The 21,480-nt window shown below is 32.0% G+C and overlaps 1 protein-coding gene across 24 annotated transcripts in view; it reads left to right on the top strand.

Annotated features, from left to right (window-relative positions):
* TRDN (triadin) overlaps window positions 1–21,480 on the top strand; it is a 517,197-nt gene that overhangs the window by 377,221 nt on the left and 118,496 nt on the right. For all 24 annotated transcript variants that reach the window (XM_051997667.1, XM_051997655.1, XM_051997656.1 and 21 more), the window contains one exon: window positions 8,657–8,704. In XM_051997667.1, coding sequence (XP_051853627.1) covers window positions 8,657–8,704 — 48 coding nt within the window. The remainder of the gene's footprint in view (window positions 1–8,656; window positions 8,705–21,480) is intronic.

Genomic DNA, 21,480 nt, shown 5'->3' with positions numbered 1-21,480 from the left:
AATAAGGGAAAAGTATAAGAAAGGGGAAGGTACTCAAAGGGAGTGGGAGGGATTCTAAAGAGGGATTGCTGTGTGAGGCAAATGGTGCCCATAAGTTTAATACTGGGGAGGGGGGGAAGGGAGGAAAGAAAAAGAAAAGCATAATCTGGGGATAATAAGATGGCATAAAATACAGAATTAGTAGTTTTAACCAAAAATGTGAATGGGATGAACTCTCCCATAAAACAAAGGTGGATAGCAGACTAGAACAAAAGCTAGAATTCTACAATATGCTGTTTACAGGAAACACATTTAAAGCAGGGTGATACATACAGAGTAAAAGTAAAAAGCTGGAGCAGAATCTATTATGCTTCAGGTGAAGTAAAAAAAGCAGGGGTAGCCATCCTTATCTCAGATCAAGCAAAAGCAAAAAATTGATCTAATTAAAAAAGATAAGGAAGGAAAATATATCTTGCTAAAGGGTAGCACAGACAATGAAGACTAAACAAATATGCACCAAGTGGTATAGCATCTAAATTCTTAAAGGAGAAATTAAGAGAGTAGCAAGAAGAAATAGACAGCAAAACTATAATAGTGGGAGAGCTCAACCTTGAACTCTCAGAATTAGATAAATCAAGCCACAAAACATAAGAAGGAAGTTAAAGTGGTAAATAGAATATTAGAAAAATTAGGTATGATAGATCGTTGGAGAAAACTGAATGGAGACAGAAAGGCATACACTTCCTTCTCAGCAGTTCATGGAACCTATACAAAAACTGACCATATATTAGGACATAAATACCTCAAAATTAAATGCAGAACTAGTAAATGCATTCTTTACAGATCATGATGCAATAAAAACTACATTCAGCAAAAAGGTAGGGGTAATTAGACCAAAAAGTAAATGGAAACTAAATAATCTCATCCTAAAGAATGAATGGGTGAAACAGCAAATCATAGACATAAGTAATAATTTCACCCAAAAGAATGACAACAATGAGATATCCTACCAAAATTTGTGGGATGCAGCCAAGGCAGTAATAAGGGGAAATTTTATATCTCTGCAGGCTTACTTGAATAAAATAGAGAAAGAGAAGATCAATGAATTGGACTTGCAACTTAAAAAGCTAGAAAAAGAGCAAATTAAAACTCCTCCCCAATCAAATATTAAACTTGAAATTCTAAAATAAAAAGGGGAAATTAATAAAATTGAAAGTAAAAAATTATTGAATTAATAAATAAAACTAAGAGTTGGTTTTATAAAAAAAAAAAACAATAAAATAAATAAGCCTTTGGTAAATTTGATTAGAAAAAGGAAAGAGAAAAATCAAATTGTTCATCTTAAAAATGAAAAAGGAGAACTCGCCATTAATGAAGAGGAAATTAGAGCAGTAATTAGGAGTTACTTTGCCCAACTTTATGCCAATAAGTTTGAGAACCTAAGTAAAATGGACGATTACCTCTAAAAAATATAGGCTTCCCAGATTAACAGAGGAGGAAGCAAATTGTTTTAATAGTCCCGTTTTAGAAAAAGAAATAGAATAAGCTATTAATCAACTTCCTAAGAAAAAATCCTCAGGACCAGATGGATTTACATGTGAATTCTATCAAACATTTAAAGAACAATTAACTCCAATGTTATATAAACTGTTTGAAAAAATAGGGAATGAAAGACTCCTACCAAATTCCTTTAACGACATAGACCTGGTACTGATACCTAAACCAGGTAGGTTGAAAACAGAGAAAGAAAATTATAGACCAATCTCCCTAATGAATATTGATGCTAAAACCTTAAATATTAGCAAAAAGATTACAGAAAATCATCCCCAGGATAATAAACCATGACCAAGTAGGATTTATACCAGAAATGCGGGGCTGGTTCAATATTAGGAAAACTATTAGCATAATTGACTATATCAATAACCAAATTAACAAAAACCATATGATCATCTCAGTAGATACAGAAAAAGTATTTGATAAAACCCAACACCCATTCCTATTAAAAAAAAAAAAACTTGAGAGTATGGGAATAAATGGACTAAAAAAAAAATAGTAGCATCTATTTAAAACCTTTAGTAAGCATCTTGTGTAAGGGGTTTAAACTGGAACCAGTCCCAATAAGATCAGGAGTGAAACAAGGTTGCCCATTATCACCATTACTATTCAATATTGTATTAGAAATGCTAGCTTCGGCAATGAGTTGAGAAAGAGATTAAAGGAATTAGAGTAGGTAATGAGAAAAACAAATTATCACTCTTTGCAGATGGTATACTTAGAGAACCCCAGAGATTCTACTAAAAAGCTATTAGAAATAATCCACAACTTTAGCAAATTTGCAGAATACAAAATAAACCCACATAAATCATCAGCATTCTTATATATTACTAACAAAATCTAACAGTTAGTGATACAAAGAGAAATTCCATTTAAAGTAACTGCTGATAGTATAAAATATTTGGGAATCTATCTGCCAAGGGAAAGTCAGGAAATATATGAACAAAATTACAAAACACTTTCCAAACAAATAAAGTCAGATCTAACCAATTGGAAAAACATTGATAGGTTGAGCGAATATAATAAAGATGACAATACTATCTTAACTAATCTATTTATTTAGCACTATACCGATCAAACTCCCAAAAAAACTATTTTAATGACCTAGGAAAAAACAACAAAATTCATCTGGAAAAACAAAATGTCAAGAATTTCAAGGGAATTAATGAAAAAAAAAAATCAAATGAAGGTAGCCTAGCCGTACCTGATCTAAAACTATATTATAAAGCAGTGGTTACTAAAACCATTTGGTATTGGCTAAGAAACAGACTAGTTGATCAGTGGAATAAGTTAGGTCCAAAGGACAAAACAGTCAATAACTTTAATAATCTAGTGCTTGACAAACCCAAAGACCCAGCTTTTGGGATAGGAACTCACTGTTTGATAAAAATTGCTGGGAAAATTGGAAATTAATATGGCAGAAACTAGGCAGGGATCCAACACTGTACACCAAGATAAGGTCAAAATGGGTTCATGACCTAGGCATAAAGAATTTGATTATAAATAAATTAGTTTACCTATCAGACCTGTGGAAGAGGAAGGAATTTATGACCAAAGAAGAACTAGGGATCATTATTGATCACAAAATAGAAAATTTTGATTATATCAAATTAAAAAGGTTTTGTACAAACTAAACTAATGCAGACGAGATTAGAAGGGAAGCAATAAACTGGGAAAACATTTTTACAATCAAAGATTATGATAAAGGCCTCATTTCTAAAATATATAGAGAATTGACTCCTATTTATAAGAAATCAAGCCATTCTCCAGTTGAAAAATGGTCAAAGGATATGAACAGACAATTTTCATATGAAGAAATAGAAACTATTTTTAGCCATATAAAAAGATGCTCCAAGCCATTATTAATCAGAGAAATCAATCAATTAATTAATTGGTTAAGTAATTAATTAAATTAAGACAACTCTGAAATAACACTACATACCTCTCAGATTGGCTAAGATGACAGGAAAAGATAAAGCTGAATATTGGAGGGGATATGGGAAAACTGGGACACTGATATATTGTTGGTGGAATTGTGAATACATCCAGCCATTCTGGAGAGCAATTTGGAACTATAACCAAAAAGTTATCAAACTATGCATACCCTTTGATCCAGCAGTGTTACTACTGGGCTTATATACCAAAGAGATCTTAAAGAAGGGAAAGGGACCTGTATGTGCAAAAATGTTTGTGGCAGCCCTTTTTGTAGTGGCTAGAAATTGAAAATTGAGTGGATGCCCATCAATTGGAGAATGGCTGAATAAATTGTGGTATACGAACGTTATGGAATATTGTTGTTCTATAAGAAATGACCAGCAGGATGATTTCAGAAAGGCCTGGAAAGACTTACAGGAACTGGATGTTGAGTGAAATGAGCAGGACCAGGAGATCATTATATACTTCAACAACAATACTGCATCAAATCTGATGGCTGTGGCTCTCTTCAACAATGAGATTAACCAAATAAGTTCCATTTGTTCAATAATGAAGAGAACCAGCTACACCCAGTGAAAGAACTCTGGGAAATGAGTGTGAACCACAACACAGCATTTCCACTCCCTCTGTTTTTGTCTGTTTGCATTTTTTATTTCCTTCTCAGGTTAATTTTACTTTATTTCTAAGTCCGATTTTTCTTGTGTGGCAAAATAACTGTATGTATATGTGTGTGCATGTATATTATATATATACGTATATACATATGTATATATATAATATACATGCACACACATATACATACAGTTATTTTATATATATACAATATATATATATACATATATATTAGTTAACATGTACTTTAACATATTTAACATGTATTGATCTACCTGCCATCTGGGGGAGAAAGTGGGGGAAGGGAAGGGAAAAGTTGGAACAGAAGGTTTTACAAGGGTCAATGATGAAAAATTACCCATGCATATCTCTTGTAAATAAAAAGCTATAATAAAAAAGAAATAACTTGATGAATTTGCTAAATTTGCCAAAATTAATTCTAGAAATAACTTCATGAGTTTGTTAAATACAATAATTAATTTCCATATAAAGACTAATGAGATAACTAAGTCCTGCTTTAAAATGACAGTATGACTTTCAAAATTTTTTTCACCATTTTTGCCTTTTGCTTAGACTAATTAGAATCCTTGTATATATAGTTTGATCAAATAAGTATTTGAGAGGTTATTAATTACAATCCATCAAAATTGGGTTTTGATGTGTTTTTAAGTAGTCCTCTTTCATTATTCTGGCATTATATATTACTGATATTATATTAATGGATGCTTGTTAAGAGAAAATTATCCATACAGAGGTGGCAGTCATTAAACTTGTATATATCATAGTGAATAACAGAGTGGGGTATTTAGGATGAAATAGGTATGTAATATGAATAATATGATCATGTGACCTCAGTCAGAAAAGTAATGTATTATGGAAATAAATTTAGTAACATCATATTGCTCTAGAATCCTGAAGGAAAAGGATGGTTAGCCACCTGTGATCTTCTGGTGATTTCTGTATCAGTCTCTATTAGGCTGGGTAGACTGCAGGTACAAGTAATGAAGGAGGTGGCATTTCACAATTCATCTGCACAAACAATTTTTCAGGCATTAAATGTAAAGCATATAGGACCACTTCTGAATTGGATTAGAATTTAAATAATTTAAGCCTAAAATGACTTTCTGAGAATGTGAATACTATAATAGGGAATAAGGAATGACATTTAGGTAGAAAGAATAAAATGAGATTCAAAAGAAATTGAAATAATTGTTGCAAGTCACTTGACCATGACTTTATAAGGATTCTCTTTAAATCTATGTTAAAGGGATAATGGGCATTGATACATTGAAACCCTAAAGATTCATAGTTATGGTGACATTGAAAGGACTCAACCAAAGTGATGGCAATTACAAAGATAGCAAGATACAATAAGTTTTGTTAAAATCTAGTGAAACTATATTTGTTGTGTGTGTGTGTGTGTGTGTGTGTGTGTGTGTGTGTACGTACCTTGATACCTGGTAATATTATCAAAATAAAAGAGGAATTATGTTAGTTGGGGATTACATTCTCAAGGGGCATACTGGTTTTTTTTGTAATTATTATTTTCTTTTTTCTAGATGTTCACAAATCCTGCTTATAACTAGAATTGAACACAATGTTCCAAATATGTAGAGAATGTTGTAAAGGGTTTGGTTTTTGGTCCCAGATCCACTTATTTTCCCTGTAATTATTTACAGTGTACCACATAATGTTAAATGTTCCCAGAAACACACAAAAACATACTGTTCTTTCTAAACTCTCATCTCTCAGAGATCTTCTGGGGAGTAGACAGAATGTTCCTTCAAAAAATTTTAGGTTCAATTTGCCTTCTGAAAAAATAGTTTCCAGTCAATCAATGCATATTATTTATCTCTATGGTGTATTTTTTTTAAAATTAGGTATATTTAAGATAAAGTGCTCGTACCAACCTATTGTGGTTCTTTTGTGTACACTGATTTTCTTTTGGTGCATGTTTTACTGATGATCCATAATGTACTGCATGAGTCTTATAGCCCCAGCCTTAATAAAATAAATTAATTTGACCAAATGGGAGTGGGTTCTTTCCTAGAGCAATGAATTCTTGGTATCTTTTTAATATATTGAGACAATATATAAATGTATACAATGTATAATTTTATATAGGTATACATATTTATATATAGTGTATAAATGTATAGGATATATTTTATACATTTGTATATATTTGTATACATTTATACATCTAGAGTTCATTGTCTTTTTTAGTCAATGGTAACTGATAGTTTTATTTTCTATATTGCTCATTTGATAAGTATAGCACATATTGTGAGATTCTTATTAGGGTATTTAATTTTTGTCACTTTTTGCCTCGTATCACCCAATATGGCTTCCTTTAAAAGTTTACATTTATACAGCTCTTAAGTTGTCATCTATTTTCCATACTGACCTCAGATACTAATTATCTGTATGACTGGGAAAGTCACATAACTGTGTTTGTTTGGTTCCCTCAACTTTAAAATGAGCTAAATAAGGAAATGACAAACCATTTCATTATCTTTGCAATGATATGAGGCCATGAATAGGTAGATGCTACTGAAAATTTCTCAGCAACATGAAATATGTGTGTGTTTCTTATACACTGAAATTCTGAAAATGCAGAGAAGTTGATTTGCTCCACACGTGATTACTGTTTCAGAGCCAAGATATTTGACTGCTAGTCTATTGATCTTTACACTAATACTTGATTAATATTGATGAAATGAATAAATGAATGCTTTGCACACAATAAGAAGTTGCAATACTAGTTTAATTGTTTTAGATTGAATCTGAGTGTAATTATACTGTATGAAGAGACTACAGGCAATATAGAATGCACTACACCTTTTCAGGAATGGACAATCTGTTGTTTTATTTAGCTTGACTGTACTTATTGTTTTAAGAGAATGTTCTTTAGAGTGAAAATCATAGGGAAATGACAATGAGGGGGGGAAATCAATAAAGTCTTTAAAATGTAAAAGAGGAAAAAAGAGAAAGACTTTAAGCAATAAAATCTTTGGATCTATTTTTTTCAAGTATAGTTTGCTCAAATAGAGAATGTATATGTGTATATGCACATAGTATGTGGTATAGTATGTAAATGTACATAAGTATATACAATAAACATGTATATAATTGACATTGTATATAACGGGCTTGGGAATATTCACTTGAATGAAACCTTTATCTCTTTCTTCCATTTTTTATCTGTCTGGTTCTAAATGAATAGAAGTTAAAAGGAACAAAATATTTAATATTAAATAAACCACCCAAATATGTTTTATATGTGATGGTTTCCCAGATGCCCATAATAGAAGGTATTGTGATACTTGCTATCTTTATACCATATTTGACTAAAGCAGAACTCCTTGATTTAGTCTTAACTGGCACCATGTGTTAGCAATATCTAGACTAGTAACGCAATATTACAGCATTTGCTACAGTCTTGTTATATAATTTCATAAAAGACAGTCTTTTGCCATATATATATATGTGTATATATATATATATATATATATATATATATATATGCATTCTCTATAGATGTTTATGTTTTCAAGGAAACATTTTCAGGTTCATTTATTCATTCACTATAATTGCTTTCTATGTGCAGGCATTGCACTACACATGGGAGAAAAAAGACAAAAGTCAGATAATCCTATACAGCAAGTTACTGCATTCTTTTGTGACAAAAGGGGAATGCCCAGTTTTGTCTTTTCCCCCTGGTATTTAGCACACTAACTGGTATATAATAGACACTTAACAAAGGCATATTGATGGAAGATTTCAGACTTACAGAGTATGTTGGGAAACATTGAGATACAGTTATGAAAAGGACTTTGTTCTTTGTCATCTAGGCATTTATAAGCACTTTGACAAATTTTACATTCATGTTCCACATTGCAAGACATAAATTAGTTTTATTTTCCAGATGAAATTTATTTTGATGACTAATTCCATTACTCTTTTAATGTTCAAATATTCAACATTCAAATAAGATCCTCCAATGAACTTAATGAATATAGCATGCCTCAGTCAAGTGAAATTAATCCTGAGTTATATACCAGTTCATCCTTTAGTTCTTTTAGGATGACTTCATCCATCTAAGATTCAAGTGGAATAAATCCCAATCTAAATCTCAAACCCATGCAGCTTGATTAGGTTCTGTCTAGATTGTATTTGAAGAACCACTCAGCTGACATTTTCAAGGCACTAAAGAGCTTTCAAGATAGCCTAGAATGTAAGTAATTAATTGCAAATCTGTCAAGCTCAAGGCGTTTGCTTTGTTTGTCAAAGAAAAAAACCAAAAAAAACTAGAAAAGGAGATTTGAGTTAATCATCAGGCTGGGTAAGACCCCAAACCCATCTTTCCCTTTTTTCCTCTACATTTTTACATAAAAAATTATGGTATCTAATCTACATCATAGATTGGGGAGAATTATTTTGATGCCTTTAAAAACATGAAAAATATTTGTTTTAGAGACTTATATAAACATTGAATTTATTGTGGACAATTTCTGCCTTCAGGGGCTTCCAGTACAACAAGAAGTCTTAGTTGAGCCTTATCTTTGTTTTGCAGCAACCACAGGAAAGAAGGAAGAGAAATCAACCAAAGCAGCTGAGCAAGGTAAAAAAAATGAAGCGCGTTGACATTATCTCCTTTAGAAAGACAACTGCACGAGGAGGAAAACACTGGATTCAGACAGGCAGAAGACAATAACCTTTAAATTCATTGCTCCATTAGTGATTGCTTCCCTGTGCCACAGAGAATTTGAGCCTGCCATCTGGGCTGGTCTATACTCATGTAACTCAAGTTTTCACTCCAAGATGAGAACAGGCAAACTGTACCAAGCACTTCATTACTTCCTGAGGAAAAAAAGGCTGCTGAGAACAAAAGAAATATTTTAAGGAACTCACAGCCAGGTTTTTGTTCTATGTGCCAGCCCAATATCATCAATAATAAATCAGTTTATCCTCCTGACTCTTCGACTGATTATATTGTGACAGCAATATTTTTTACCTGCTATTATTCAACATGATTTGCTCTTGCAACAACAATTCATGGGTTTAACTCAAAAAAGAGCTAAAGGTTATCAAAGGATAACAAAAATGCTTTGAGTCATATTGAGGCTAACCAGACATTTCTTCTCTCTTTTCCCAGAAAGAAAATCTTTTATTTCAAAAGTGTTAATTCCATAAAATAAACCAACTTTGCATGAGAGAGCTAAGATACATTCAAGTACTACTGTACCTTGTAGAGTATTGTACTCTAGTAGAGTGATATTATTATTTTAATTATAAGAGAGTTATAATATAGTTATAATTATATAGTTATATATATACATATATATAATATAGTTATAATTATAAGAGAGTCTCCTGCTTTTATTCTCCAAGTCAAAGAATTATAGAATATCAGCATTTGATGGCAACTCAGAGACCATAGAGTTCTTCCCTCTCAATTAATAGGAATTTCCACTAGACCATTTAGAAGGCTTCTAGTGATAGGACTTTACCATCTCCCAAAACAGCCTATTATAATTTGTGACAGTTATAACATATACATGGAATCCAGTTCATTTTTTTTTTTTGGTAAGTTCAGTCCATTGGTCTTTATTCTGTTTACAATGGTCAAGCAGAATAAAGATTATACTATCGTGTAACTGCTCTTTGCATACTTGAATCAGATACTATATTCAGGACCTGATTTTTATTTTTTTATTTTTATTTCTTTTATTATCAGCAAATAATGTGCCTGACGCATAATAAATGCACAATAAATATTTATTAATTTTTTGACTTCTCTCATGCTCCCTGTGCAGAAGTGTTCTTTCCAGGTTAAATACTTCCCATTTCTTCAATGAATACTCATATTTCATAGTGTTAGGCACTGACTCATACTGATTGGCCTCTTCTAGAGTCTTTCTATCTTGCCAGTGTCTTTAAAATGTAATGCCTAGAATTTAGCATAATACTCTAGATGTAGTCTTACCATGGAAGTATGAGACTCTCATTTTCTAGTTCTGAAAATTATTTGTCTATTAAGGTAGTCTAAGATTATTTTAGTTTTTTAATTGACATTTTGCATCATGTAAACCAACAGTGAGCTTGTAAGTTCACTAAAATCTTCAGGGGTTTGTACATGAACTGTATTATTAGCTATTATCTCCTCCATCCTGTATTTATAATGTCAATTTTAAAGCACTCAGATTTAAGAGTTGGAATAAATCTCTATGAAATTTTATGTTCTTAGATGTAGTACATAATTTTTATCAGTGGAGCTAGATTTCTTTTTATTCTTTTTCCTTTTTTGTTTGTTTAGACCTGTGGTGAGAAACCCTATTAATACAACTCAGCAATTATTCTACCAAGAATAGTTATGGAGTTGCCTAGGACACTGAAATAGTAACTGACTCATTCAGTGTTACAGGTAGGATTTTTGAGAAACAGAATATGAACCCTCACTATTACTTTGAACCCAGTTCTTTGCTAATTATTAAATGGTGACTCTTGTGTTGCAATTCTTTTGCTCAATATGAGAGATCACTATATCTGTGCTGTTCATTATGTAATTTGAAAAGCAACACTCCTATTCCTTTATCCAACTCGTTAGGAACCAAATTACTGAACAGAACATGGCCAAGAAGTTGAGGGACAGAATCTTGTAACACTACTAGAGACATATTTACATAGATCCAATAATCAGAATTCTTTGGGGATAACCATTCAACCAATTCTATAACCACCAACTACACCACCACTCAGTCTACATCTCTCTCTCTTATCCACAAGTATATCAAGAATTGAGCTTGTTTTTCAGTTGATTCAGTCTTGTCAGATTCTCCATAACCCCATTTGCCATTTTCTTGGCCATTGGTTCACCATTTTCTTCTCCAGCTAATTTTATAGAAGAGCTAAAGCAAACTGGGTTAAGTGAGTTTCCCAGGGTCATATATCTGACCCATATGTCTGAGATCATATATGAATTTAGGAAAATGTGTCTTGTTGACACAGGCTCAGGATACTACCAACTGTGGCATCTAGCTGCCCAAAACATATTCTATCAAATATATTGTTCCTATCCAAATAAAATGTGTTATTTCTCTAATCTTTAATTGTAATGCATTGTCATAAAAAGAACATGATGATTTTGAGCTTGAAGTTTGTGGCCATCCATTTCAATGCTCTCATTTTGTTAATGAGAAAATTGAAAATCTTAAGTGACAGCTGGCATCTGAACCCAGAATTTCTAACTTCAATTCTAGCACTGTTTTTTTCCCCACTTTACCATGCTGCTAATAGCTCAATGATCAACTAATCAATACATCTTTATTAATTACCTATTATGTACCAATAATTATACTAGATGTTTGGTGTAAAAATGAAGCCATAATCTGTGAGTTGTTTCAGTATATTGAAGTATATGTTAAATGAGACATAACTGATCAGCTTCAGATCAGGAATAACTGAATTAAAATTCTCCCTCAGACATTCATTAATTGTATTATACTGGGCAAGTCACTAACCCCCTTGTTTGTCTCAGTTTTCTGTTACAAAAATGAAAATAAAAACATCTACTTCTCGGGATTGTTATGAAGATCAAAAGAAATAATATCTTAAGTGCTTTGAAAATCTTAAAACACTATATATTTGCTTGCTATAACTACTGTTCTTATAATATTAGTTATTGATATTATGTTTTTAAAAATCACATAAGAGCAATTATGAGAGAGGGATATTTATAATGTTATGGTCTAATAGTTTCACTGTCACTAATTATGCTTTATTTCCTTGATGGAGAATACAAAAAAGTATTATTTGGGGTCAACAGTAAAAATAATTAATAAAAAGATACTCTTAGAGAGAGTGTGAATCTGAATAAAAGTTAAGAGAGATGGGTTTCAATCTTGCCTTGGTAACTTACTGCTTGTTTCTCCTTGTGCAAAACACTGAACCTCAGTCACCCTCAGTTTCTTATTTGTAAAATAATAGAGGTGGAATATATGACTTTTAAAACCCATTCTATTGTGAAATACAGGTTCTTAATACACATATATACATATATAAACAAAATGCAAATTTATGCATTGTTTACTGATAATATTTACTTTCAACTCCTTTTAAGCTATTCTGTAGTATAAACAGAATCATTATTAAGCTATTTTACAAATGAGGAATAAAATTAAAGACTACTAGGATATTAATTTATCCAAGAACCTTTGAAAAAAATATTTTTACAAGGCCAATTCATTAATTGAAGGCCTCTCACTCCAAATCCACTATTGCAAATAGATTTTCAATCTAGGCCAATTCCATTCCCAGTGATCTTTCTACTGTATACCACATGGAAATTTATTTTTAAAAAATTATTTCTTAATCTATGCTGGTGACAGTTATAATAATATACATTTATGTAGTAATTTCAGCTCTGTGAAACACTTTACTTGCATTCTCATTTGATCCTTGATAAATACCTTTTGCCCTTTTTAAACATTAGATGACTTCATGAAATCAGTGGCTTTAAATTTTCATTTGAGTTAAAGTTTTTTTTTATATTTTCTTCAAGGTATTCCATTTTAATTTTCAGGAAGATAAAACATGCCTCATATTCTACTCCTATTAAAATAAATAGAAACATACAATAAGAGAATTTAAATACCTACTTAACAGAATGTTTATCTTGAAATGCAAGGGAAAAACTGTTGTGACATACTCTATGTATTCTACCTCTAATGGGGAACAACTGATTAATAACTTTTGATAATTGTTGTTCAGTTATGTCTGACACTATTTAGGGTTTTCTTGCGTGTGACCCCATTTAGGATTTTTTTGAATTGCTATTTCCTTCTCCAGCTCATTATAAAAATGAGGAAACCGAGGCAAAGAGTTTTAAGTGTCTTGGCCAGGGTCAAAAGCTAATAAGTATCTGAGGCCAAATTTGAAGTCAGGTCTTCCAGACTCCAGGCTTGGTGTTATAATTGTGCCACCTAACTGCTCTTGTGAATTAGGAAGAGATTTAATTGAAAACCTAAAGATACTCATCATGAAACAATTAAACTCACTTGATAGCACGCAACACAATGACATTGCTAAAGCAATCTAATTCTTACTCTTAAAATGATATTTTGAAGAACTTTTTTGTGATACCCAGTTAAATCAGAGAAATTTTGAACTGAATCTTTCTAGGTATAGCACATTTATTTCATGGAATTAAGATGTAAGTTAGTTCAATGAAAGATGGTTGGATTTGAATCTAGATGATGTAGGTTTGATCTCTGACTCAGTTTACTTACTTGTGTGATCTTGAAAAAATTACTTAATCTGTGTGGGACTAAGGTTTCTCGTTTTTAAATGCAGATATTGGGTTACATAACTGTTAAGAGAGACTATTTAGATCTAAAACGTATGTACCCATATGAGATAGTCTGATAAAGTAGATAGTGTATTACCTTAAGAATAAAGAAAATCTGGATTCAAGTTCCCCTTTCCCCCTTTGGCCTTTTCTTATTTACTAGATTCAAAACCTCTCAATGGAAAGAACTGAAAAGTACAAAAACAATCAGTAAAGTTTATCACCATCTAGTTTACAATTATCTAGATTCTCTGTCAATTCAGGTGTAAAAGATCAAGAAAAAAATAGATTGACTTAATGGTTTGACTTTGTTAAGACCTATTATGGTGAATTTATAAACACACATTCATTGAACTAAAAAATAAAAACTTCCAGACTAAAAGGAAAAAAGATACAATTTTAGTATTTTGGTGTATTAGCTTGTCAGTAACAAGATTCATTAGCAATCTCCATAATACAGAAAGGATCGATGAATAGGGAACCTGCTTTACCAATAGTGGTATTAACAAGTTTTTGACATAATAGATACATCCTGATTGTCTGAGTCACACAAAGGCTAAATGATTTGCTTTTGATCACACACAGAATTAATAATTGTTAAATGAAGGATTTTACCCACACTTTCTTACTTTAATTTAATATCACACTTTAGAAAAAAGGGAGGTGGTGAAAGAGAGGAGCCAGATATACTATTTATTATGATCTGCTTCATTTTTTCCTCCTATGAAATTATATGGAAACATAAACATATTTGAAAAGGACAAATTTAAAACTTGTTTAATATAAAGCCCGTAATGCCCATTATAGTAAAAATTTTAAACACAAGATTCTGTTGTTCTCCATATGTTATATAATATTGTATACTATGTACCCAATGGTACTCTCTTAAAGTCAACATAAACAGTATGTGAATTCCCTATGTTGTGATATATCATGTATAGCCATTACTTCCCTCTTTTACCCTGTAACATTCTCCTGCATGCACATTATCCTGGAATTCCCAGAGTGTGTTGTAGTAGAATGCCTTGCCCCTTTTCTAATGGATACTAAGAATGGCTGTCCCTTCTTCCCCAATATTGAATAATGAATGCTGTTTATTTCTGTATCAAAGTGAAATTTTAAAAGATCAACAGTTAAACAACTTTTGAAATAATAAAGTAAATATAAAAGTATTTAAAGACACAAAATGTATTTAAAAATTTTTGCATAATGTAATTTTGTACTAATTTAAATAATTATCTTTATTAGTCTTTCTGTAAAAAATGTAAATCAAATTTCATTTGAATATTGTAAATAGCATATGTGTTTTCCTTTTGTTGAGCGGGATATGAAAAAATAGAATATGAAAAGCATGTTGTTGACCCTCAATAAATGTTAGAGGATAAATAACATTATTGATTCCCTGTGGAGTCCACATTTTTTGCCAATAGTTCTTGACTTTGTTGATTAATATTTATTGAGCGCCTACAATATGCTAGGTGCTGAGGAAAAGATAAATATGACATAGTATTTGCCCTGAGAATTACATTCTAAGACTACTTATGATATATTTGCATTTTTATTCTCCATATTTACATATTTTCAAAATCACCTTGATTTCTCACAATCTCACTTGTCTAGATACCACCTCTTTTTTCAGGTTACTCTTCTTGAATTTCATATTTTTGAAAGTATTTCTTGAGAATCATTTTACCAAATTTGTGAATGATTTATTGAACTGCACCAAAGAAAAAAAGAAAATTATAAAACAAACTCCACATTTTAGAAGAGTTAAAGACACTCTAACATGGCATTTCTCAAGTACTTGATATGCAGAGGTCAGCTGGAAAAAACTCCAATTGTGAGCCATCATTAAATTTGTAGTGTAAACATTTTTATTTCAGAATTCTACAACCATAATAAATCATGGCTTGGTTTATTGTTTTGTTGATTGTCTAGACTTAAAGTGTTAATAATGAAGATTAAATTAGAAGTATGTGTTCATACAACCCCCTCCACATTAAAAATTATCAGCACATATGGCTGTATTTTAGAGTGAGTGTACCAGAAGGTTCAGGAAATGGAATTACCCTCAGTCTAGAGATCTGTCTAAAGGAGATTATTATTGTTATTATTACTAATAGTAATAAGGTTGATATCTGGCATTTATAGCACTTTAAGGTTTATAAAATACTTAACTTCTATTCTCTTTGAGCTTTACATTTCCACTGAAATATAGAAATACTGGAAACAAAGGCAAAGAACAGTATCAATCCTGACCTCAAGAAACAATTATTTATATACTTTCCAAAGCTTTATTTAAAATGTTATATCAATTTCCCAGAAGTTACATTTTTATATTTGCTAGAATTCATAGTCCTCTATCATGTAATGTTTAGTGACACTTTGATTATGAAGGTCACTATTTAAGCTAGACACAATTTCAGGCAATTTAGGGAGGGTTGATTGGTGGTAATCAGAGATAGTATTAGGAATATTATATTTTTACAATGTCTTTAGTTAGAGGGTCCAAATATCTGCTGCCATCAATCTGATTCTGAAATAATGAGATATTGTCATTCTTATTTCATATTAGAGAGAATGAAATCTTCCCTAAGATGATCATGCACTGGATAAATTTCTAGTGGTAAATAATTATTCCTTTCTCTTACCACCAAACCACTGTCTGGCAATATGGTATAAAAAGAAATTTCAAAAGAGGTCCTTACTAATCTGCATTCAATTTTACAATCTATACTACATTTGCTTTAAAAATATAAGCAGTTCATATTATTTCCAAACTTATCCCATCATTCAATACTCTAGATGTGATTTTTATTTGTCCTATTCATCTCACTCCCAAGAAGTTAGAAGTCTCAAAACTGCCATGAAAAGGACAACAGGAGATGTAAATTTTGCTTCAGATGCCTGTCCCATTATAACAACTAGTTGGTTGCCTCATGACTTTATAGTCTATGAATATGGTTGGTCCCAAGTCATATGGTCCCTCTTTCTTCATTATTGAAGAGTGTATAAGAGTTATTAGTTTAAAAAAAAGAACATTAAAACTGTAATATTCTTTCAAGATTACTTCATATCCACCACCATCAGGATTTTTAAAATAGCATTTTTTTAAACCAGGATTCAAATCTCTGTCCTATATAATAACATTGCAGTCTCTTGTTCACAATGAGCATTAAAAACACAGTTCATAGCTAATGTATGACTAGTTGTAGTTTTGCATTAATGTAAGATAATTTTTAAAAATATTATACAAATCAATGATCATCAATTTATAAAAAGGAAGGTAAAACACTATTTTCAAGGAGATTGAGAAGAGGGAGCTCACCTTCACATATTTGTTGTTGTTTATTTTCTAAGTTTCAACTTTAGCCTATTCCAACCATACCCACTTTTGTAGTACTTTGAATAGAGCTTTTACCACACTAGCATTCCGGTTTAGTCTTCATTCTGAGTATTCATTATCACTCAGTTCAAATGGAACTCTAATAGAAATCATATCTCATGTCTAGTCACCTCTGCTCAGATTTCCAGTGCTCGATCTCTTCATCACAAAACAAATCACCCAGCAATCTAAGAAATTCTCTTCTAATCCATGGAATTTCAACATCCTTCATGTATTTTTCTCCAATTTAGCAAAATTCAAGTTACATCATTAAAATAATCTATCCTTTTAACCAAACCAAAGTTAAACATAATAGTTTTACCAATTCTTGTTGACTATTTTGCCCATGTTTTTCTTCTCATTTTTCACTTCTTGAAAATTACATACCCATAATTTTCAGATGCACTGAGCTACCCCTCATCTATGGAAGAAAAGCAGACCTGACCCAAAAGAGCCCTCCACTGTTATCTGACCCTCCCTTCACTCACACCATTTGTTTCCACCATTTGTGCCTTCAGCATCTCTAGTGGATAACCATACAGAAAAATGAAGAGTTAGGTGGGTATAGGTTAAATTTACTCTCAAAGATATTGCTATTGTCATTTGTATCTCAGCAAACCAAAAAAACATATAAGCTTGCTTATAACTCACACCTATAACACTTTCTGGATTCCAACATGTTTGTAGTTAAACATTTACTGCCCAAGGACCAATTGGCTATCTATGTCCCTATGCTCAGCTATATGGAAATTTAACTGTTTAGGCTCTATAACCAAGTTTTGTCATCTAATCTATTTGAATGCTTTCCCCAGTCTAAGATTTTTAATGAACCTATTAAATAAAGTTATTAATTTCCTAAAAAAAATTCAGCAATTATCCTCCATCTATTATATGGTATTAAATTTCTACATTATTAAAAGAAAATAATTTAAAAGCAAAATCAAACCTAGTTATAATTTAAGTGGATAAGGTAAGAAATTAAAAGACAACATAATCCACCAGATGTTTTCTTCTTTAAGGAGGTAGGGATAGCAGCAGTAAATAGAGGGACACACAAAAAAAGATTTATTTCCAAATGATTTTATAACCATAGAGTAGTTTCAGGTTTGCTTTATCTGTCAAAGCCTTTATATTAAAATTTGACCTATAAAGAACCTGTAATTATCTATTTTTCAGGCACTTGTCTTAATAAATATTAGCAGATCATTTCATGACACAGAACTTGGGTTAGAATGCCTGGCAATAAATTAAAAAAAAATAGAAAAGAAAAGAAAAAGGAGGACAATTTATGCACATCCTGTGAAGACATTTGCAGATTAAAGAAATATACAGCACTCTTCTGGGAGGGAAAATGAGCTCATTCTGATTTCCTGACATTTTACAACAGATTATGAAATGTGCTATAGAAAATGCATTTATGATTTTGCAAGATGGCACAAGAATCTACCTATTCCTGAAACCTTATGGATATTGAGTTGCTGAATAGGACCTCCTTCTATTTATAGTCATTTCCACTATAGCTAATCTCCTGCAGCTACTTTGATGCTGGAGCTCTTTTTTAGTCTCCAACAGACTATATATTGCACATGGCAATATTACAAAAGCTGAGCTTGGCCTGAAGCTAAGATTGTTCTCTGCTGATTTTTCTCCTCTCTCTTCAATGGCTTTCTCATTTAGTGGACCATTTGGGACTGGAGGCCAATTTAGAAATGAAAGAGTGACATATTCTCACTGTGCAAAATCTGCATTCCCCCAAGTAGTAAGGCTTAAACTCAAAATACAGTGGCATCTTCTGGAACTGAGATATGGGGTTAAGTGTTGTGTTTGGAAAAATCAAATTGTGGAAGACTCCTGTGTTTGTCAGTGTGTGTTGAATAAATAGACATTAGTTTCTTTTTTTACATTCCCTCTTGCACTTTATAAACAAAATTGTACATTTATTCACCAAATGAACAAAACATTTTCTGGAATGAAATGGGGAGGACGCATTCAGTTGGGGAAAGGGGTCGATAAATAAGGCAAATTTTCTTTTTTTAATGGATGTTATTTACCCAGAATGTATACATGACTGCATGTCCTCATTTCTCTGTCAAAGTATGTAGTTCTTACAATCTCTGCTTTATGGCATCAGCAACATTTATATTGATGTTTCTATAAAAAAGAATTTTGAAGAGTCTTTGAAATTTACTTTACTTATGACCTCCTAAAATAAAGAACCCTACTTCTTGCTAGAAAGTAATTGTAAATGCAGCAGGTTTTCAAATATTGAATACATTCCATAAATCAATAGAAAGGAAATAATAAAAAGAAGTTAGGCTCAAACTGGATCTTTCTAATATCAAATAGATGGTAGAAGATAATTCTCCAGCAACAAAAAAAAGCAACTATTTTCAGATTGGTCTTCCTAGGCAGCTTTCACTTTTATTTGAATATTGAAAGATAAAAAGTACTTATCCCAGGTAATCCATATACAGTACATTTTCAAATACTGAATGCATTCTATAAATCAATAAAAAGGAAATAATGAAAAGAAGTTAGGTGTTGGAATCCTTACTAACTGCTAACTAATTAGAGTTGATCTAATCTTACAAGAAGATGTTTTGGGCAGAACCTGAAACAAGGTACTAAGTAGAACTAAGTTCAATGAGTTCACACCTCCCTTGAAGCTCGTTGGGCCAGAGAGCACTATGGGAGAAAACCCATAATCCCTCTCTCTCGTATCCCACAATTCCTCCCTCTTGGATAAAAGAAACAGACAGAAGCTCTCGGTCAGATTTCAGTAGAGTTACGCCAGAAGCCCTCTCTCCGAGGCAAGGCAGAATATTTTCCACTTGGCTGGCTGGTGGCAGAAGTGTTCTTGAGAGGAAGACGCTACAAGTCGAGATTTCACCGGAATGACATGAAGACTGGAGCTGGCTGGAGGCTGAAGAAAGTAGAGGCAGAGGCTGAAGGACCAGACCTTTGGATTTAAAGACATTTGGAGAGAGCTCTTGGAACCAAGCAGAGAGATAGGCCTCTAAGCTAACCGGGCTATATCACCTGGCTGCGTTTTGAGAAGAAAAAGATCACAACAGTTAGGCTCAAACTGGATCTTCCTAGTAACAAATAGATGGTGGAAGATATTTCTCCAGCAACAGAACAAAAACAACAACAACATTATTTTCAGATTGGTCTTCCTGAGCAGGTTTCACTTTTATTTCAATATTAGTATCAGAAAGATAAAAGTGCTTATCCTAGATATGCCATATCTACTGCATGTTTTCCAGCTAAAGCATTTGCTGTTATAAATCCTACTTAACATCATAGTGGTTATTGCAGTAGAATTGTCTCTTAGAATACTACTTGTTAGAGAGAATTAAATATTTGGTTAATGCTTTGCTTTTTGATATTAAAACCCCTTATCAATGAATAATAATGGGATCTGTAGAAAATCAGCTATATGATACAATGAGAAGTGGAGAGATATTTTAAGTCAGAGGACCTATATTCAACAATACCCAGCTCTGGCACTATCCATGTGACCCTTATTAATTCATTAGCAATAACATTTCAGACAGTTTGCTAGGCTCTAGACATTTAAAAAAAATTAAATTTTTATAATTTTTTTAAAAATTTAAAAATCCCATTCACTGGGATCTTATTTTCTTACAGAGGAATTCAACACATATATGTCAACAGTAGCAATGCTAAGGAGTTTTTTAAGCTAAACAATCACATTAACCATTTTTACTGAGATCTTGATTTATAAAGTTATTCTTTCCACAATAATCCTATAAGGAAGTTATTGTTACTATTGTTGTACAATTTTTTAATCATGTTCGAATTTTCAGGACCCTATTAGGGGTTTTCTTGGTAAAGACACTGGAGTGGTTTGCTATTTCCTTCTCCATTTCATTGTACAGATAAGGAAACTAAGGCAAAGAGGGTTAAGTGACTTTCTCAGGATCACATAGCTATTAAGTGTCTGAAGTCAGATTTAATCTTAAGTCTTCCTGATTCCAGACCTGGCATTCTATCTTCTGTACCGCCTAGCTAAGGAATCTATCTACCTGTAAGTCTATCAGATATCCCATCATAGAATCCACAGTCCAAACTGAACTACTTGTTATCACTGATACATAATATTCTGTCTCCTACGTGAGTGTCTTTGTAGTGATTGTTTCCCATGCCTACAATACTCTTTTCCCCTCTGCCTCTTGGATAGTTTCGAATGTTTAGCTCTAATTCTACTCTTACATTAGTCTTTCTTGGACCCCCAGTTGCTAGTGATTAATTACATTGTATTTACCACTTAATGGATTTTTTTACTTATCTTTTTATAAGTTCTACTGTAGTAGAATACAAGCTTCTTGAGAACAGAAGCCATTTTCATTTTTACCTTTGTAGCGAATTTAAGTTCTTACTATAGTAGGCTCCTGCAAAATGTTTGTGTGGTATACCACACCAAAACAGCTTTGTAAGACACTCTTTCTTTGTCAAGAATAGAAATTATTCACAACTTCAAAATATTTTTCTATGGACACCTTTAAAGCAATTTGCCCATGAGTCCCTCACATTCAACAATACAAAAAGTCCATAAACATAGATGTTATATTGGAAGTAAATAGAAACTTTGATGGTTCATGGTATGTCACAATTTGAAAAACATTTTACAAAGACAAAAATT

This window comes from Antechinus flavipes, chromosome 4 (genome assembly GCF_016432865.1).
Source record: "Antechinus flavipes isolate AdamAnt ecotype Samford, QLD, Australia chromosome 4, AdamAnt_v2, whole genome shotgun sequence".
NCBI lineage: Eukaryota > Metazoa > Chordata > Mammalia > Dasyuromorphia > Dasyuridae > Antechinus > Antechinus flavipes.
Note: the sequence above shows the minus strand (reverse complement) of the source record. Positions and strands in the feature narration are given on the sequence as shown.